Source organism: Micropterus salmoides, unplaced genomic scaffold, assembly GCF_014851395.1.
Source record: "Micropterus salmoides isolate LMB-PRFRI ecotype aquatic unplaced genomic scaffold, ASM1485139v1 Ms_hic_scaffold_12, whole genome shotgun sequence".
Taxonomy (NCBI): Eukaryota; Metazoa; Chordata; class Actinopteri; order Centrarchiformes; family Centrarchidae; genus Micropterus; species Micropterus salmoides.
In genome coordinates this window covers 7,073,579-7,092,081 of record NW_024040263.1, presented here as the reverse complement: position 1 = coordinate 7,092,081, position 18,503 = coordinate 7,073,579, and the positions used below count along the sequence as shown (strand labels likewise).

Sequence of the window (18,503 nt, the reverse complement as noted above, 5' to 3'; positions counted from 1 at the left end):
GAGTAAGAATGTAGGTGTTTTTTCACTGACACTGCTTTCTGATTGCCTTGCACCTGCGTGTTGTGCGTATAATTACTCTCCTTCAACCTTGAAAGTGGTTTGCATGTATTTACTTAAAACAAGTCAATGTCTTCTTTGCGACCCCTCCTCACAGATTGCAGATTATTTTGTGTAGATTTTCACTTCACAGATAGTTTAATTGTTGTAATTATTAAGAGGCCAGAAGAGGTAAAGACCATAGAAAAGTCTAGCAAAACAACATCATTTTGCGCCCTAGTTCATCTTGTCACTCCTTAGATGCCTAAGATTTATCTTGTGAGCCCTTGGAGAGATCCTGACCCCAGGTTGGAAACCATCACTTAATAAGCATCAAAGTTATGCTTATGAAGTCAACTTTCCTTCTACCTTTCCAACAACAGTAAACTGCAGTGCAGTTATAGGCGGAGGAATCTTGGCAATGTGAGGCTGACTGTCTTTGACTCTTGGCTCTTTGCAGCAGCATGTATCCCTGTTCACCCCTCTGGGTCCTGGCAGCCTGCAAGACCTACTCCTCCCACACTATAATGAACAAATATTACACACTGACATGAGTATGACACTGGCCAGACACTGAGGGGCTAGAAAAGTGTGTTGGTAACTAAGTGTCAGCTGCTTTTATGTGTAAGTGGTTAGGGTTTGTCTTTGTGGGGTCTGACACTTTGTTAGAGGGGATGCTCTCTGGTGCTCACAGCTAAATTAAGCTGCATTCTTCTGTATTTTGTTAAAGTGTGCCACCAGATGAGGTAGGGATTTATTGTGTTACTTGGTCAGAAGTTGTGTGGTTTAATGCAGATATTGAAGACCTTGCTGAACTATAGTTAAAGCCCCCCTTCCACTCAGAAATGTGTTTTGCCTATTGTTACTTAATTTCAATGATTGACCTTCACTGTATGATCCATGTGCAGATTTCGATACTAGAAGGCTGTTTTCACTTTCATCTGCTGGAGGAGGAAAGTCTCTCTGCGCTCGCCTGATTTTAGCACATGCACATACGATAATGATTTTGTGACATCACACCTTGTATGTTAGATCACTCATAGTCAAAAAGTGTGATGTGGAAACGTGAAACCTCCAGTGCACATATACTGAGAACCTTTCAGAGAAGTAGGAGACATCTTTTGTCCATTAGTTCAGCTTTTGAAAGTTCAACAGTTTCTTTTGTCATTGATCAGCACAGTTGTTAAGAATATTTTTTCTCTTTTTGTGGGTGATTTGTATTTTCTGGTGTGTGTGTGTGTGTGTGTGTGTGTGTGTGTGTGTGTGTGTGTGTATAAATATCATTTCCTTGGTTTCTTGAGGAATTATGGAATTACATTTGAAAAATTGAGCTTGAAATTTCATTGTTGACATTGGAAACAGTAGTTTGACAAATAAAATCCAGTTACTGGAAAAGTAAGAGTTCCAGTAAGTAGACCTTATGGTTGCATTTTCTTTGTCAAACTAGTTTGATACGTTTTCTGGAGTGGGTGAATTATTCTAGTGACATGTATTACGTTGGCTGTATCTGTTAATGTGTTTGGTGAATTCAGACTGATGTGGAAGTACTGTATTTAAAGTGAGCGTATTGTTTTGAGTGTAAATTAGCCTGTTGCTAAGTTTAACAGGCTTGACAGCACAGTCCAGGCCAGTGACAGGCTTGGCACTGAACATGATGGTAGGCTAACCTTTCTGTCCTTTCTAGGACATCTATAAGGAATCTAGTTAAACCCAAAACACTTTTTTATTTATTTTTGTGATTAATAAGAGCTGTGTCACAAGCTGTTTGCTTGATTTTACTTTTTAAGAAGTTGTTGTAAACAAAAATATAAGAGACTGACTAGTTCTAGCTACTGAATGTGAGCAGAAAAAAATGAGAACAGATTAAAGCTTGTTTTGCTTTAGGCAAACTGGACTCTTGCAGAGTTGTATTTCCTGCTTAATTAATCTGTAGCCCAATGAGGGTGCTCCTGACTTTGGTTTCAGTTCGGAAAACCTTGAAATCTGAGGAACATGTTGTAACCAATATTGACGTTGTCCCTCTGTAAGAAGCTCTGCCTGTTGCATTGGCAGATTAGGTTTACGTTCATTTGCTGCGCCTTATCTTCTGCTCTCCAGGCCATAGAGAGCTCATTGTGTTTGTTGTGGCACGCAAAGTGATCTGCCAACAATCTTTAACTAAAGACAGTGTAGCATGTGTAGCAGTTTCTTCCTTTTCACTATAACTCTTTCTGAGTTACTGACTCATTCCATTCATGGCTAATGCAAATGTTTTATGACAGTCAAGGGCACTCCACTGTTGGTAACGAGGAGGGGGAAATGTTGTACTCTCGCTTTCCCCACTTAAATGTATACTGCCAGCTGTGGCCTGTGATGATTAAAATGAAACAAATTATTGCTTTTATTTGGTCCCTGAACCAGAAATATTATTCTGACTCATAGACATGTAGTCTGGTCCCAAGATAAAACATGCAAGGATCAGATAAACAACAGAAGCACTAAAATAGAACAAGCAAAACATATGTGACCAGTCCATACAATACACTACAAACAGGCTAAAAACATCTATTTTTAAAATTCTAGGTTTCATGAGATGATTAAGCTGGGTTATTGCACAGGGAACAAACGAGTTTTTGCTCCTATTGCACTTGAATTGAGTTACAAACTCAGAATGAAGAGGGTGGTTTGTGCAGTCTAATATAGACCAAAGTCAAAGTCAGGGGAGTCTGTGAGACACCGATAACCTTACCAGCCACCTTCACAATATTGTTCAGGTGTTTTTTCTTGCCTGATGTTCAGGTTACTATGCCATGTAATCAAAGAAAAAGTAAGAACAGATTCCATAAAAGACTGTCTTACACACATTATGTGTCCACATTAAAAGCATTTAACTTCCTGAGGAAGTACAAACGTTGCTGTCCCTATCAAAGATCCTTTCAAGATATTTATGCTGTTCGACAAATTCAATGCCAATTCCTTTAATGAAGGGATGAGATGGTGGTTCGGACGATTTAGACACACTGTATGCCGTAACTGCGTCACCTGATATTTTACTGAAGTGTATTATTACAACAAAGGCAGTGTGGAGTTGGAGTCTGGCATTGGGATGTTACCTTCAGTTTGACATCACTGCTCCTCCGTCACAGTTGTCAAGCTTGTCCTAAAAATGAAAGCTCCCTCTGACTTTTTCTGTATGGCCCATGTTCTAACAAGTGATACAGATACAGTCCGACTACCGACTGATCTGTCCGCAATGTCAGACCTATTCTGACCTAGAATAAATACTCAGACTTGCTTTGCAAATAATATACATACTCTAGGCATCGTAGTTTAACAAACCGTAACCTTGTCTGCAGCTGTCCTTGATTGTGTCAGTATTAGGCCAGCAGGCAGCCCATAACCGCCATTCTGACTCCTCCGTATGTCCAGTAAGTAAAATCCTCAAGTGATTTTTCAAACCTGGCCCCTTCCAGTCACTGCAGTAATGTCCTTGGAGCCTGCACCGGACTGATTCCTGAGCCTCGGGCCACTGGGCCAGGCCCCATCGGGCTCAGACAGGGATTACAAACCCTGTTCTCTTGTTTCCATCGGCCATTCCCAGTTCTCTTGTGCACAGCCAGTTATTGTCTTGGCAGCAGTGGCAGGCTGGGGACATTGGCTCTATTACTGTGACTCTGGTTTCTATGCAGCGGACACACAAGGGAGGGTCTGGATACGCAAAGGACTGTTTTACCCTGTGCTACCAAACTGAGTTTATCTGTACTATGCTGCTGGTTTATTGACACCCCATTATTGTTAATAATTCACCTGTCAGGAAGAAGCGAATGATTTTACCTGCAACATATCAGTTTTTATTTAATGTGCTATAAAAGCACTGTCTACAAATGAGATTAAAACTGTTATAAAAAGGAAATATGGACCATGTACCATATGTCAAGTGTCCATAGTATAGCAAATTGACTGTACATTATGTGAGTGGTAATGCTTAAGATCCTTTGTCAACATAAATAGAAACATATTCAGTGTTGTTTGCACTTTTTTATATTCCAGCAATCAATTTACTTCCTCGGATTTTATTGATTGAGTTTCTGTTGATCTGTCTTCAGCTAGTGTTCTCCAAAAAGGTGGCCATTGCTGGCCTTCTTAACTATAAGGAGCAGTCAACATTGTGTCACAGTGTTTCTCTAGAATTAATTTGGATTTGTCCCTGTCCAAACAGACTTTGGTAACATAAATTTTGTATTTTTTATTATCAAAAGGAAATACACATCAAAGTGCAGGCTGATTGTTGTCTGATGTGTTGAAGTGTCACTAGCACATGTCTCCAGCCCGCGCCTCGACCACCCCAACAAACTTATTAACCCATGTAAACCCTAAATGTGGCAGGTTTTTATTCCAGCCAGCCACACTGCACATTAAGTAAATGTATTGCTTTTTACATTATCACACAAAGAGAAAGGACCAGTTTGTTAAATTAGGTAGTGAAGTGTTTCATTACAATGAAAAACCTTTACAGGGTACTTTGCTGACAAAGTTTATAAGTGACAGCAGCTTTATTGGGTGATGAGAAGTATTGTGTTCTTTACTTAAAACCTTCCCCTAAAATCATCCTTATGTTGTAAGGGTTTATTTTTTAGATCTAATTCTACAACCTATGCCTTTATCTCTTATAATGTTAGGTTAGTTTTTTTAGGTAATGTTAGGTAATCTTCCTCTTTTCTCTCACTGTAGGTGGTGAAGATCCTAGAAAAGCATGATCCCCTGCGCAGCAACTCCACCCTGCCCTCCCTGAGTGTCATCAACCTCAGCGCTGGCTCTAGCGGCGGCCCTCGTTTTGGCACCATCCCCGGAGATGAAGCGAGTGCGGTGCAGAACTATGTGGAGCACATGCTGTTCCTGCTCATGGAGGAGGAGAGCGGTCAGGCCGGAGCCATGGGCCCGATCCTGGAGTTTGTGGTCATGGAGAACGTGATGGAGCGTCTCTTTGTGTGGAGCCTCCGCAGGGAGTTCACAGACGACATGAAGGTGGAGCAGCTAAAGATGTACGAGATGCTGGTGGGCCAAGCGCACCAGCCTCTGCTGCATCACAAGCCCATCCTGCGGCCACTCATGATGCTGCTGTCGTCCTGTTCAGGCACCGCAGCGCCAGAGGTGGAAGCCGAGCTGGTGCTGCTGCTCAACCAGCTGTGCTGCGTTCTGGCAAAGGACCCTTCAATTCTGGAGCTGTTTTTCCACACAAGTGAGGATCAGGGAGCCACCAACTTCCTCATTTTCTCCCTGCTCATCCCCTTCATCCACAAGGAGGGCACGGTGGGCCAGCAAGCCAGAGATGCACTGCTGCTCATTATGTCGTTGTCTGCTGAGAATGAGCGAGTGGCCAAACACATCGCAGAAAATACCTACTTCTGTCCGGTCAGTCCCAAATGGGAAATTATCTTTCCTTTTCTTCTTCTCTTCACGTGGTGATTCTTGCTATCTGTGAATCTCCCCAGACTCTTTTTAACTTTCCCAACTAAATCAACCTTTTTTTGAGTGAAGAATTGTCTACTCTTATTCTCTCACAGCCACTCTAAGATCAGACCAAAATATGCAGATGAATTCACGACGCCACTTGGTGCAAGGTTAAATCTCTGGCAATGGATGTTGCAAATGTCTGCCATTCACAAGATTATGGCACAGTTGCAAGCTAATCCCATGTAAATAATGCCATTTACCCGCAGCTGCAGACATTGCAATGAAAAATTGCTTTTGATGCAATGCCAGTTTAACAATTGGAGTCTGAATTTAATTGGTTCCACTGGCAGGCTAAAAGGATAATCCTATAGAGGACGTATACATCAACACTAATGATGCACTCATTTTACAGTTACGACTGCGTGGTTATAGCCTTTGTTGTTTGAAATCCTACTCTGTAAATCATAATAATACTGACAGTTTGTTATGTGGGAAGTCTGACATTGATGCATTAATTACTGACCTAATTTCCTGATTATGACAGGAAAGGTATAGGCAATAAAACTCTTTGCACAATTATTTATAGAACTGACCTGTGGGATGCATAAATCCATATGCATGCGCATGTCTTACTGTGCGAGAAGAACCAGGCAGGCTGACATGTAGGCTGCTGCAGTGCTCTGCTTACATCTGCATTACATTAGCAATAAGTGGAAAAGAAGAAATTATTTGCCCATGTATTTTGAAGTTAGCAGTAAAATACTGTTATAAATCTGTTGTGAAGCTGAAAATAAAACTGCGAAGCCGTGCATAAATCATTTGTGCCATACACTGCCTCATTAATGTTTAATGAAGCCCATAATATTCTCTCTGCAATCACTTTATGTCAGATTATTTTTCATTAGACTGTATATATCACATGATACTAGGTTTGCAGCACAGTAGCCTACAGGTAAAACATACAGGCCTAATCTTTTTCACAGTGTAGTTTTGCTGTGGGGGTTAACAGCTCAATAGTGAGAAATTAAAGTGGTATTATAGTTTAATTCAATTCAATTTTATTATATCAACTCTATGATGTTATTTAAAGAAGCCCAACAATTCCCACCAAGAGCAAGCACTAGGCGACAGAGACAAGGAAAAACTTCCGGTTGGGGGGGGGGGGGACTACACAATATATACACACGGCGGTACAGACAATAAAGGTAATGTTGCTATAGACTAAATGAAAAATGGTACAGATATTTATAGTAGTGTTGATGATAATAATCGTAATGTTAATGATTATAATAACAATAATACCAATAGGACTAGTAACAATAGTTGTTGTAGCAGTGGGTGTCGAGCAGGAACACGGGGGCAGCAGGTGACTCGCAACCACAGATCCAGACTCCACAGCTCCAGAGCCAGAAACACCTGCAGGAAGTTGTAGGAGGAGAGAGGAGAGGTATGAGAAAGCACAAGACTACGGGAAAGGGGAGAAGTTGTGTTAGTAACATGCAATAATGGGATGAGGTTGCATACAGAGGGAGAGAAAGTAGAGGAGATGTTGTTCAGAAGGTATAATGTTTACCATGTTCACCATATCCTTTTTGCATGTTAGCATGCTAAAATTTACTTATTAGTACTAGAAAGTACAAAGTACAGCTGAGGCAGAAGGGAATGTCAAGGATTTATGACTAAAAGTATTTAGTCATAAACCATATTAGGATTTTTGACTTGATGATGCCACTAAAAGACAAGTCAGGGGATTTAATTGTTGCAAGTCATCTGGTGGGGGTCCCATTTGTACCAAATTTCATGCCAATCCATCTGATAGTTGTAAAGATTTTTCACACAGAACTGGTGGTGTTAGAGGAAAAAGTATCTCTAAAGTCATTAGAATACATGCTGTGAATGTGTATTAAAAATTATAGTTCCAATCTGTTTTGTAGATGTTGATATATTTGATAGTGAAATCTTTGACCTGCGGTTAAATTGACAAATAGCCAATAGTGATCCCAAATCAACTATTGACCTTATTTAGGAGACTGTATATTCTTATTTGATGTTTGCACCTCTCACCACCCTCAGGTGCTGGCCACAGGGCTGAGCGGTCTGTACTCATCTCTGCCCACCAAGCTGGAGGTTCCCAGTGAGGAGTGGCACTGCCTGCACAGAGAGGACTGGCTCCAGATGCCGTCCCTCATACAGTTTCTCAACTCACTGGAGTTCTGCAACGCTGTTATTCAGGTGAAAACGTGTAACAAGGCTGCACGCATAAGACTATGCCACATCAAAAATATATTTACACATGGTAAATGGCTGCAGCCTTCTGCTTGACTGCACTCTTGATTGACATGTGCCTTTTTTAATATTGACCAGGTGGCGCACCCTGATATCAGAGAACAGCTAGTTAGCTACATCTACAATGGATTCCTTGTGCCTGTCCTAGCACCAGCTCTGCACAAGGTAGGTGATCTTCCTTTTCCTCTTCATCTCCATCTCATTTGGACAAGTACATACAGTATACTCCAGGGGGAAGTTGGTAATAAAGTATTGATCATGCTCCTCAGTATTACCTTATATTACCTAGTACCTTATTGTTCTGGATGACATTTTAGCTATTACCAAGAGCAACAGATGGGTATATTCCACTGGAAAATCACCTGGCACACTTTAAATACAATGTGTCTAGATGAAAACATAAATACAAGGACGACCAATAAGCTTATTTTAAGGAATAGTTAGACATTTTGGGAAAAAGCTTATGCAGAGAGTGGGATGCGAAGATTGATACCACTCTCATATCTATCTGTTCAATATGAAGCTGCAGCCAGGAGACAGTTAGCGTGTGGATAAATGGCTAGCCTGAATCTGTCCTAAAGTAGAAAAAAATTAGCAGATTTACTTTTTACCTTTTGGGAGGCGCGGTGGTGCAATGGATAGCACTGTCGCCTCATAGCAAGAAGGTCATGAGTTCAAACCCCGGTTACCCCGGCCTTTCTGTGTGAAGATTGTGCTCCGGCTTCCTCCAACCATCCAAAGGTGGTTAATTGGTGTCTCCAAAATTGTCCTTAGGTGTGAATGTGAGTGTGAATGTTGTTTGTCTATGTGGCCCTGCGATGGACCACCTTTCGCCTGATGTAAGCAGTCCCTGTATGCGGGATGAGCGGTTGATGGATGGACTTTTTACCTTTTGTATAGAAGCTAAGCTAAGCTAAGCTAAGCTAACCGAACCGGCATCTGGCTGTAGCCTTATATTTACTGCACAGATGAGAGTGGTAATGATCTTCTTATCAAAGGTAGATATACTTATTTGGGTAAATTAGTATATTTCCCCAAATGATTGATTGCTTTAAACCATTAATTGGCGTATGCAACATTAAAACTCCTTTACTCAATAGTTCATTAGAAAAAATACTTAAAATTGCTCCATTTTATCTGTGCACAGCTGAAGAACTAGAGTTTACAAATTAATACAGTTATAAACCGTGTACTGGATACTCAAATTTAGAATACCAACATCTTGCTATTTACTGTAAGCATGGTCATCAGATTTTTCTCTGGCAAGAAGTTTTATTTGTTCTATTCGTTGACCCCATACTCCTGTCTTCCTACCTCTGTGAAGCTGACTCTAGAAGAGGTTATGACCACCACAGCGTATCTCGACCTCTTCCTGAGGAGTGTCTCTGAGCCGGCCCTGCTGCAGACTTTCCTCTCCTTCATCCTCCTCCACCAACATGAGAACGTCCACATTTTAGATACTCTAGTCAGCCGCATCAACACCCCCTTCCAGGTACAAGGCAAACCCAGCAAACACGAGTGAACACTTGTTGTTTTGTTTTTTTTGACACACACACACACACACACACACATTGCCTTACAATACAGCATGACTCATGTTTAATAACTCCAGAAGCACTGCCCAAGAGGCACCTTGACCCATGGTGAAACTTTAAATGTCAGCACCAAAACGGGCAGATTGTTGCCATGGTGATGCTCAATTGCAGTGACATATGCTGGTAGCAAAGTAACTGGTATCAGCATTTTAAAACAGTCATATATGTTGGAACATCTTGCTGACATATTTTGTCAGGACTAAGTCATTAACATGAATAAATACTTCACATTAACTGTATAAACGGCTCAGGGAGCTCCCTCCAGCGTTTGCTGCCAGTCAGCTTTGACACACATGCAACTCAGTGAAAAATAAGAAACATGTTTGCTTTTCAAATTTTTGACCTTGAGCCAATTTAATCGTTGACTAAAATGCAAATATTGCCCATTTCAGCTATTTGTTCAGCTGTTTGCTTTTACCTTTGATGTTTTAATAACTTGGCACTTCTTTCTTGTCATATTCTTCATGCAGTTTGGGATGTTAGTTTTTAGTGCCTTTGACTTAAGGTAAAACATATACACATAAAGTTTGAAATTATATTCTGTCACAATATTGAATCATCTATTTTTAGCTAGATTTTGCACAGTGTTTTAGCTATGCAAATGGTATGTCTCTGTGGGTGTCTGTCTGTCAGTTCATCAGTCGGTCCACCACTTTGGGGAACATGAATGTTGCTGAACTATTTCTGGAGCAGAGAATGAATCTTAATCACTTTGGTGATCCCCTCACATTTCCTGTTGCTAAAAACTAATGACATTACCATCAGCTGGACTTTACATTTACTGCTAATCAGCAAATGTTAGCATACAGACAAGCTCAGCTAAGATGGCTGACATGGTAAAAAAGCTCAAAATGTGCATGTCGGCAACGTCACTGTGAGCATGTTAGCATGCTGATGTTAGCATTTAGCCCAAAGTACTGCTGTGCCTAAGTACAGTCTCACAGAGCCGCTGGGATGGCTGTATCTTGTTAGTAAAACATTTAGTTGCCAATCATTATTTTTTGTATATTATTATGAAATAATCTGTTGATTATTATTATATTATGGCTTGCTTGTTTTGTCCGATCAACTGTCAAAAACCCAATATATATTCAATTTACAAAGATGTGAAATAGAAAATGCATCAAATACTCACATTTGAGAAGCTGTGACCAAAGAATGATTGGCAATTTTGTTTTAGAGGTGACAAATACTGTTGCTTGACGAATCAACTAACGTTTCAGCAGTAGCATCAAAAAACGACACCCTCAGTTGTTGTCATGTGTTTCACTGTGACTTTCTGTTCAACTCCCCAGTTGGGCACCGTGTCACTGGCACTTTTCCGCACTCTCATTGGCTTATACTGTGAAGATGTGATGCTGCAGCTCATATTGAGGTAAGTGGCACACACACAGACTTATCCCAGTTATGAAGCACTGTACATCTAATTGGTTTATGACATGATGAGCCTTTACTCTCTACCTCCTATCGTGCAGATTAGTGCAGTTACCATCTGTCTGCTCACTCACCCACCCCTCGTACTACCACCCATTGGTTTTCCTAACAGAATCCATTCCTATCTGCCTACCCAGGTACCTGATCCCCTGTAATCACATGATGTTGAGTCAGAGACGTGTTGTAAGGGAGAGGGACTGCTACTCTGTGTCAGCAGCTAAGATCCTGGCATTAACGCCGTCCTGCTGCTCTCCTGATCACAGCCCCCCGCCCCTCCGACAGCTGGACTCCATCCTCTTTTCCAAGGGGGCAGAGATTCCCAGCAACACCAGTGCCACCGGTAAGCGGAACAGGACATTAAAGAAACATTTTGTGTGGTTTATTACAGATCTTATTTTTTTTTTTTTTTTTACATAATTTCAATGGGCTATTACAACATTGCACTCTCCGGATGTTGTTGTTTTTTTTTTTTTGCTGCTTTCAAATCAGCTGCAAGGCAAATTCATCCAGCAGCTTTTACTATTCATAACCCAATTTGAGTGAGTGCATGTTATAACCTCAGAATAAACAGAGCATAACAGAGGAAATTGGAAAGTCATTTATTGCAGCAGCTAGAGTGCTAAAACCAAAACATAATAAAGGTATAATTAGTCAACATTACAGTTTCAAAATCAGTTCAAACTTGGTTTTGAGTATAGTGCACTCACTGCAAGTTGGTTATCTGCATTTACCTGGGACATGAACATATAACAGAGGTGATGAGTATTTTATCAAATGGTGAGATCTCCTGCTGTTTTACAGCATTACATCACTTTACCCCCTGTAGTTACATGTCAAACTCATTAGTTCTGCTCTGTGTGAGTACTGCGTGGAGGCACTGCACGCCAGCTTTTATCAACATTTTCTATCTATTTTTTCCAGAGAAGAAAAAGAGCTTCTTAGAAGAGGATGATGACTCAGGTAATTCCTGCACCATCGGCTCAGAAATCTACCTGGATGTCAGTTACCTTCATTACCTCTATGATGCCCGTCTGAGCATCAGCAGCTGCATAAGGGCCTGCCAGGTTTGGTCAGCCCGGTACGACGGTGAGGACCCCCTCCTGAGAAATACCAGCCCGGCGTCCTCGAGGATCCAGGGCTGAAGAGTCTGCAAGCCCAGATGGCTCTCAAGAAAGTTCCACAGCTGCTTGCTCTGCGCCCTCAACCCTGCCCGGCGCCGAATACAGAGCCACCCTCCACCAACCAGCTGGAGCTGGAGTGGGATGATAGTTACGATGCGTGCCCGGTGCAGGCTGCTGAGGCTCCTGTGGAGAGTAAACGTCCGCAGCAGCCTCCTGCTGAGCCCCCAAAACACATCCAGGAGATGAGGAAAACAGCCATCATGTTGGTAAAAGGCTCATATATTGAGGAAAATGAGTTCCAGGACGACGTCATGGTATATGATCTTGTTGCCAAGAAAGATGCCAGAGATGTCGAGCGCGGAAAGCTCACCTCCAACGGGTCTGAATCAGAAGAAACCCAACCAGGCACTGTTGATGTTCCTCTAATAAACGGACTCAGTCTAACGCTTCCAACCTCTCTGATGGCCACAAAGGCCAAAGTTCAGACAGATTGTAATTCCAACGTCCAAAACAACACTGCCGCTGATTTGGGTGACGACCTTTTGGCTCAATATGAAGACCTCATTCGTGCATTGGACACAGAAGCAGGTGGAAAACAGGACAAAACCGACGGAGAGTTGAAGAAGCCTGTCACACCTGTGGTGGTGGAGGAGGAAGAGGAGGATGAGATGGATTTCACCTCCTTCTCTGCTGAGACACCCGAGACAGAGAAACTGCATTCGCCGTTTGGGACCAAGTTTCCCTCTGGAAGTGCAGGGAGAGGCCATTCAGTGCCTTTTACAGGTAAGTTAAGGGAAAAATCTTCCCTCAGCAGCAACTTCATTATTTACCAAAAATTACATTTGGATAGCACAATTAAAATATTGTGTATGATTATTCTTTCTGCAGGTCCATTTGTCAGTGTGCTCTTGTCTCGCATGGAGAACATGCTGTCCAACTCGCTTCATGTCAACCTGTTGTTGACGGGCATCCTGGCCCAGTTGGCGACCTACCCTCAGCCTCTCCTGCGCTCTTTTCTCCTCAACACCAACTTGGTCTTCCAGCCGACTGTTCGCTCTCTTTACCAGGTAGTTTTATTTCCTTTCATTCCTCTGAGGCCTGTCTAGAAAAGTAGAAAAAGAAAGCAAACGATTTGGGTTTTGTGGTGTCACTGAAAGATGTTGAAACGAGCAGCTGTAGTAAGTTTAAGTAAGTGAGATTAAAAATAGGAATTCAATGAATTGTTTGAAATCCGAGTGCAGTAATGTAGCTGCTCTTGAGTAAGTTTAAGTAAAGAAAGCTTTCTCTCTTCTCTGTTTTTTTCATGTACAACTTATTAAGAGATCCTTGATTAATACAATAAGGATGCAGATTTCAAGGTTCTTCTCATTAATTTAGCTTTAATTGCATTTGTGGAAATAATGCAAATGTGAATGTAATCCTCAGTGTCTTGTCTGTGTTTCCCTTCAGGTATTGGCTACCGTGAAGCACCAGATAGAAGACTTGGCTGCCACCAGAAAAGACTTTCCAGAGCTGATCACTGCCGCCCAACACTGGCTGCTGGCCAGGGAAACTTCATTCATGTCAGCAGGTGACAATACACACACATCTGGGATTTATTTGTTTCAAAGAAAAGTTATAGTTGGACATTTTGGGAAATACGTTTCTTGCCGAAAATGAGATGAGAAGACTGATACAACTCTCATGTCTGTACGGTAACTCTTCCGTTAGCAGCCAGTTAGCTTAGCAAGTGTCATGACTTAAACCTCATCCGGTTTTTGTATGGATACAGTTAACAAGATATATATAAAATGCTAATGAGTGAGTGAGCTTTAGAGGTGCTGGTAGGCAGATTTCTTTAGCCACACATATTTTGGCTTTTATTTAGATTATATTATCATCACTAATTATGTATTCAACTCAATAGTTATGTTTTTGAAACAAATCTGTATAAATAACAACTATCAGTTTTATAGCATATTTTCAGTACAACAGTGGGTTCAGGATGACACTTATTGGCTTGCGATAGTATTGTTTTCTTTTTAAGTCTGGGGAATATTTTGGTGGCAAGCCAATGACATTTACATTTATTCATTTAGCTGACGCTTTTATCCAAAGCGACTTACAATTGCTATAAATGTCAGAGGCCTCTGGAGCAACGAGGGGTTAAGTGTCTTGCTCAGGGACACAATGGTGGCAAAGGTACCAAAGGTATGTGTCTTATCCACTGCCCCATTACCACCCCTGACTGGAAAATAAACTCTAAACGGTTGTTGAGTTCCTCAATCTCACTAACTCGCTGTCAAAAATGGGTCAAGTTCAAAACATTTGCATTCATTATCGGTTGTGTTTTGGCTCCTGTTGGGAACCAGAATAAATTCTACTTGATTTTGCTAAGTCCTGTGTCTTTGCAGTTGAGCTAAACCCTGGAGTTTCAGGCCTGTGTTTGAACTAGGTTCCCCATGGTTTCAGAGCTGTACGAGCTACAAACAACGGGAGTACATTTGCGGAAAGATAAGAGCCAGAAAAGATGGCAAATTTAAAGGGATTTTTTCCTTTCTTGTACATGTTAAGCGTTTTTCCAGAAGAGCAGCAATTAGGATCCTACTTTCTTGGTGAAATTATTTACAAATGGAGAAATCAGGAATATATTATGTTTGACAAAATTCCAACTGCATGGCGTGGCATGGAATATATCCATGTGTATACATTGTTTTCATTTTGTCAAAACTTGTAACATTAAATCCTCATATTCTCAGACAAAAGCAGCAGCAAACACTCCACCCACGGTGAGGCGGGAAGGATCTTGAAGAGTTCACCGCCACAAAAACCCAAAGCCATCTCTCTGGATCGGACAGAAGTCTTCGCTACCGTCCTCTTCACGGAGTTCCTCAAAGAACTGGCTGCTATTGCACAAGAGCACTCCATCTTATCATACATTCCTATGGAAGAGTGATCGTGTCCCAGTAGGCTTCTGTGATGAGTCCAAGTAAACTCTGAAAGATTTTTAAAGACTCCTTCTTTTTTTGGTGCTTTTGATGCACTTACTTCATGAAGAAACCTCTTAGATCAAGTAATAGCGTATTTATTTTCCAAGCTAAGATAATCAATTTCATGTGCTTTTTAATTTCATCTTTCTAGTTCTGGAAACCAGCTGTCAATGCTCATAAGAGAGAGCTCCAGGTCCACCAACCAAAGACTGTAAAGAGAGGATTTAAAAAAACAAACAAACAACATTTCTTATTAGCCCTCATTTGAACTCCAGGTTCTTCTTTCTGAATGTCTTCTACAACCAGCTGCAACCCCTGCAAGATGTCTGCTGCTCAGTGTGGTTCTGTTAAAAACTCAGGTGGCCTTTTTGAAGAGTTGTTGCCTCTATGCCATTGAATTACACACCATAACTGAGCACCTCGTGGAGCCTCTCTTGCTTTGAAGCTTTTGAATTATATAATTAATTTAGTCATTTAAAGATAATAGTTGTAGCCAACTGGCAGCAGGCCTGGCATCGTCACACATGCCAAACTTTGTTCTCTGTTCTTATGCAATTGTTACATGACTACATTGTTTTTTGGGGGGGGGGGCAGTTTGGTCACTTTTGTCTTTAAACTTTACAAAGTGGTATTTTCACAAAATCTTTGTGGTGTTAGATGTACATTTTCTTTGGTGTTTTCCTGTTCATTTGTGACGGTACCTCAGGAGATTTTGAATACACGTTCTGTTCATTTAACAGCCTTTGGGTGAAGCAACTTTCCTACAATGCACTAGTTTCTCACATTATTTGGCTCCACGTGTTCTCCAGATCAGAGCGCCGACTCTAGAATTATTCATGCTATATTTAATTTGCCTTACTTTAGTGATGTTTTATAATGTACATATGTAAGAAAAATGTTCTAATGACAAAACACTATGCAAATCATGGGTATAATTAAGTTTTGGATATATTCAGAATGGGAAGGGGTATTTAAGCTTTTATGAGAGTTTCTATTGCCACTTTTTTCAAAGGTTATACTAGAGGCAAGCTGTTGGGGTTTATCACCATCTTCTATTTAGGGATTGTGTAGGGTGTTTTAGTTGTGATAAGTCTGAAATATCACTGTCTGGAGAGTTGTAGTTTTGTGTCTGTTGAAAACCATCTCAGATTTTAACAATTACTGAGGGCAAATTGCCTTTATTATAGTCCAGGTATTGCACATGGTTGTTCGTGTGGTTGTTAAAATGTTAATACAAGAGAAATTGTTTGTTACAAAGCAGCTGTCTAAATGAATTTATCAGGACAGAAATACTTTAAAATTAGTGCCTAAATTATGATTTTAGTTCACATTATTGCCTGATTTCGAATGAAGTTAATCATGAGTTATACATAATGTTACAGTTTAAACTTAAAATTTATAGGGATTTTTGTTTTTACCTGAAGATGTCCATCGTCAAAGTGTAAACTGAAGACATGCAACATACATCTTATTGACTATGGACTGCTTCAACTAAATCTAACAAAAAGTAAATGTACCTTTGTACAAACACAAATTATTGGGAGAAAGAAAATGAGGTGAAAGGGGGATGTTAATGCAACTGTACACTTGCCGGTCTTGTAAAACTACACTAAGTTGATCCATGTTGTCATCTCATCAGTCCAGCTAATAAGAGGAGAATTGTGTTTAACTCTAGTTTTAAATCTGGATTGTGTAATTTTGTTCCTATTTAAATCCATTTCATTTGTATTTGATGGTATGCAAGCAATAAATAATGCAGTAGGACATTTGTGTACTTTTTACAAAAATGGCTTTGACATGTATATTTGTATCAATCAAAGCCATGTTCACAATCGTTGAATAAGTCTTTCTCTCTGATAAAAGAATGTTGCAGAGCACTTTATCAGCCTTTTCATATTGCAGTGCCACTCTGCACTGCTGACACAGACCCTCAGACGGCACAGCTTCAGTCCAACATACCCAGCGCAGTATAACAATCCCCGTTTTAGCAGCATTGTGGCATGAAAACGGGTTTTATAGTCAAGATTACTGACCAGTTTCTGTCTCAGTAGGTTCTTATTCCAAAGATTCATCCTTTGACACCATTTGGCCTCAGTTTCTATCCATTATGTGGTTAGGTTGCTGTTTGTTGCCGTGTCTGAGACACAAAGGCATGCCTCTTTTAATAAAGACAACTTCTGGAAAATGAAACTGAATGACCTTTTTGTGTTGACAGTAGATAATGATATCCTCATTTAATACACATTTCCTTTCTGAACAACCTGTCCTCAAAAGTAGGTCTCGTTCTTGGGTAAACACAAGCTTATATTCTCCTTTCACATGCAAATTAAATACCGCAGATATGTAGCACACTGTGATGGAGAAGCTTTTGACAGGTCATAAATATCCCATTCATCATTAGTACATCAATGCACAAGATAAACATCGTTTTACTAAGTAAACTGCATTTATGCATATGCATGCAAACGAGGTACTACATGGCTCAAAAAAAATCACATGAAACCAAATCAATGTGGGATAAACAGGAGTTAATATGTACATGGGGGAAAATATGGGCCACTGGATGCTGTCAGACTAGATTTATCACAAAGACCAACCAGGAACTACAACCATTTGAAGCTAAAACAACCAAAACAATGAAAAAAAGACCCAACAGGGCAGTAGCCAAATAGGCAGTCAAGTGCAGTTGACCAGAAAACAACACGTCCATCTGTTGAAGTTGTAGCTATTTCTTTGTCACATTTAAAAAAACTGCAATGTGAAAGATGGAATTTTCTGTTATCTCCAAATGGGATTAGGTGCAAAAATATTGGGACTACTCACATCTTAAATTACTACATTGAAATAAATTGCACTGAACTTTACCATTAGAGACGAGAAGCAGGGCCAGGCAACGGCCATTATTGTGTCTTAATTTCCTTTTTTTATGTACCGACCTCAAAAGAGAAGGTGTAGATGAGAAGGGGTAGACAAGTTTAAGATAAAAATTGTGTAAGGGTTTTCTGCACCTCAATACCAGAGAGAATCCATATTTAAAGCACCACTATATAGAAAGAAATACAAGGCAAATAACCTGGTTCTACCACAAGAGGGAGCTCACTGATCAGTCTCCTGCCTGGATGTCTATGACAGGCAGGGATTTCCATTGCGTCCCTTGATAAGAGATCATCTGTCAGGTCAGCAGGATCATCTCCTGCCTGTGTGATTTTCAGGCCTTAAAACTGACAATAATGGTCAATATACCAGCAGCCAATGGTACAGTTATACAGTTGTACAAGTTATACTGAAAGGGTTATATTGAATTATACTTTGAATTATATCCAAATATTCCTTATTCACTAACAGGACCATTTAAATGTAAATTTATCTTTAACATCAAATGAGTTTTCCAGTCAAATTTAGATTTTACTTCTTCCACTTTTCCATAAAAGTTTCATTAACTCTTTGGTTCAGATTTGGTCAGAATATGAAAATATTTACTTAGTGTATCTAGGGATTCATGAATGCCCTTTTCCCCCTGACAAAGTAAACCCAATGGTGATACAACACTGCCACAGAGGGTATTTAATCTGAAGAGCTTTATTACTTTTTTAAATACATAAATACCGTACATAAACACAGAAGAAAAT

The 18,503-nt window shown here is 40.4% G+C and overlaps 1 protein-coding gene across 1 annotated transcript in view; it reads left to right on the top strand.

Annotated features, from left to right (window-relative positions):
- Positions 1 to 17,064, top strand: part of fam160a1a (family with sequence similarity 160 member A1a) — a 34,842-nt gene extending 17,778 nt beyond the window's left edge. The window contains 11 exon segments of the mRNA XM_038713113.1: positions 4,747 to 5,427; positions 7,543 to 7,701; positions 7,834 to 7,920; positions 9,080 to 9,247; positions 10,646 to 10,725; positions 10,922 to 11,124; positions 11,706 to 11,873; positions 11,876 to 12,688; positions 12,794 to 12,972; positions 13,355 to 13,475; positions 14,644 to 17,064. Coding sequence (XP_038569041.1) covers positions 4,747 to 5,427; positions 7,543 to 7,701; positions 7,834 to 7,920; positions 9,080 to 9,247; positions 10,646 to 10,725; positions 10,922 to 11,124; positions 11,706 to 11,873; positions 11,876 to 12,688; positions 12,794 to 12,972; positions 13,355 to 13,475; positions 14,644 to 14,840 — 2,856 coding nt within the window. The 3' untranslated portion in view covers positions 14,841 to 17,064.
- Positions 17,065 to 18,503: the final 1,439 nt, after the last annotated feature.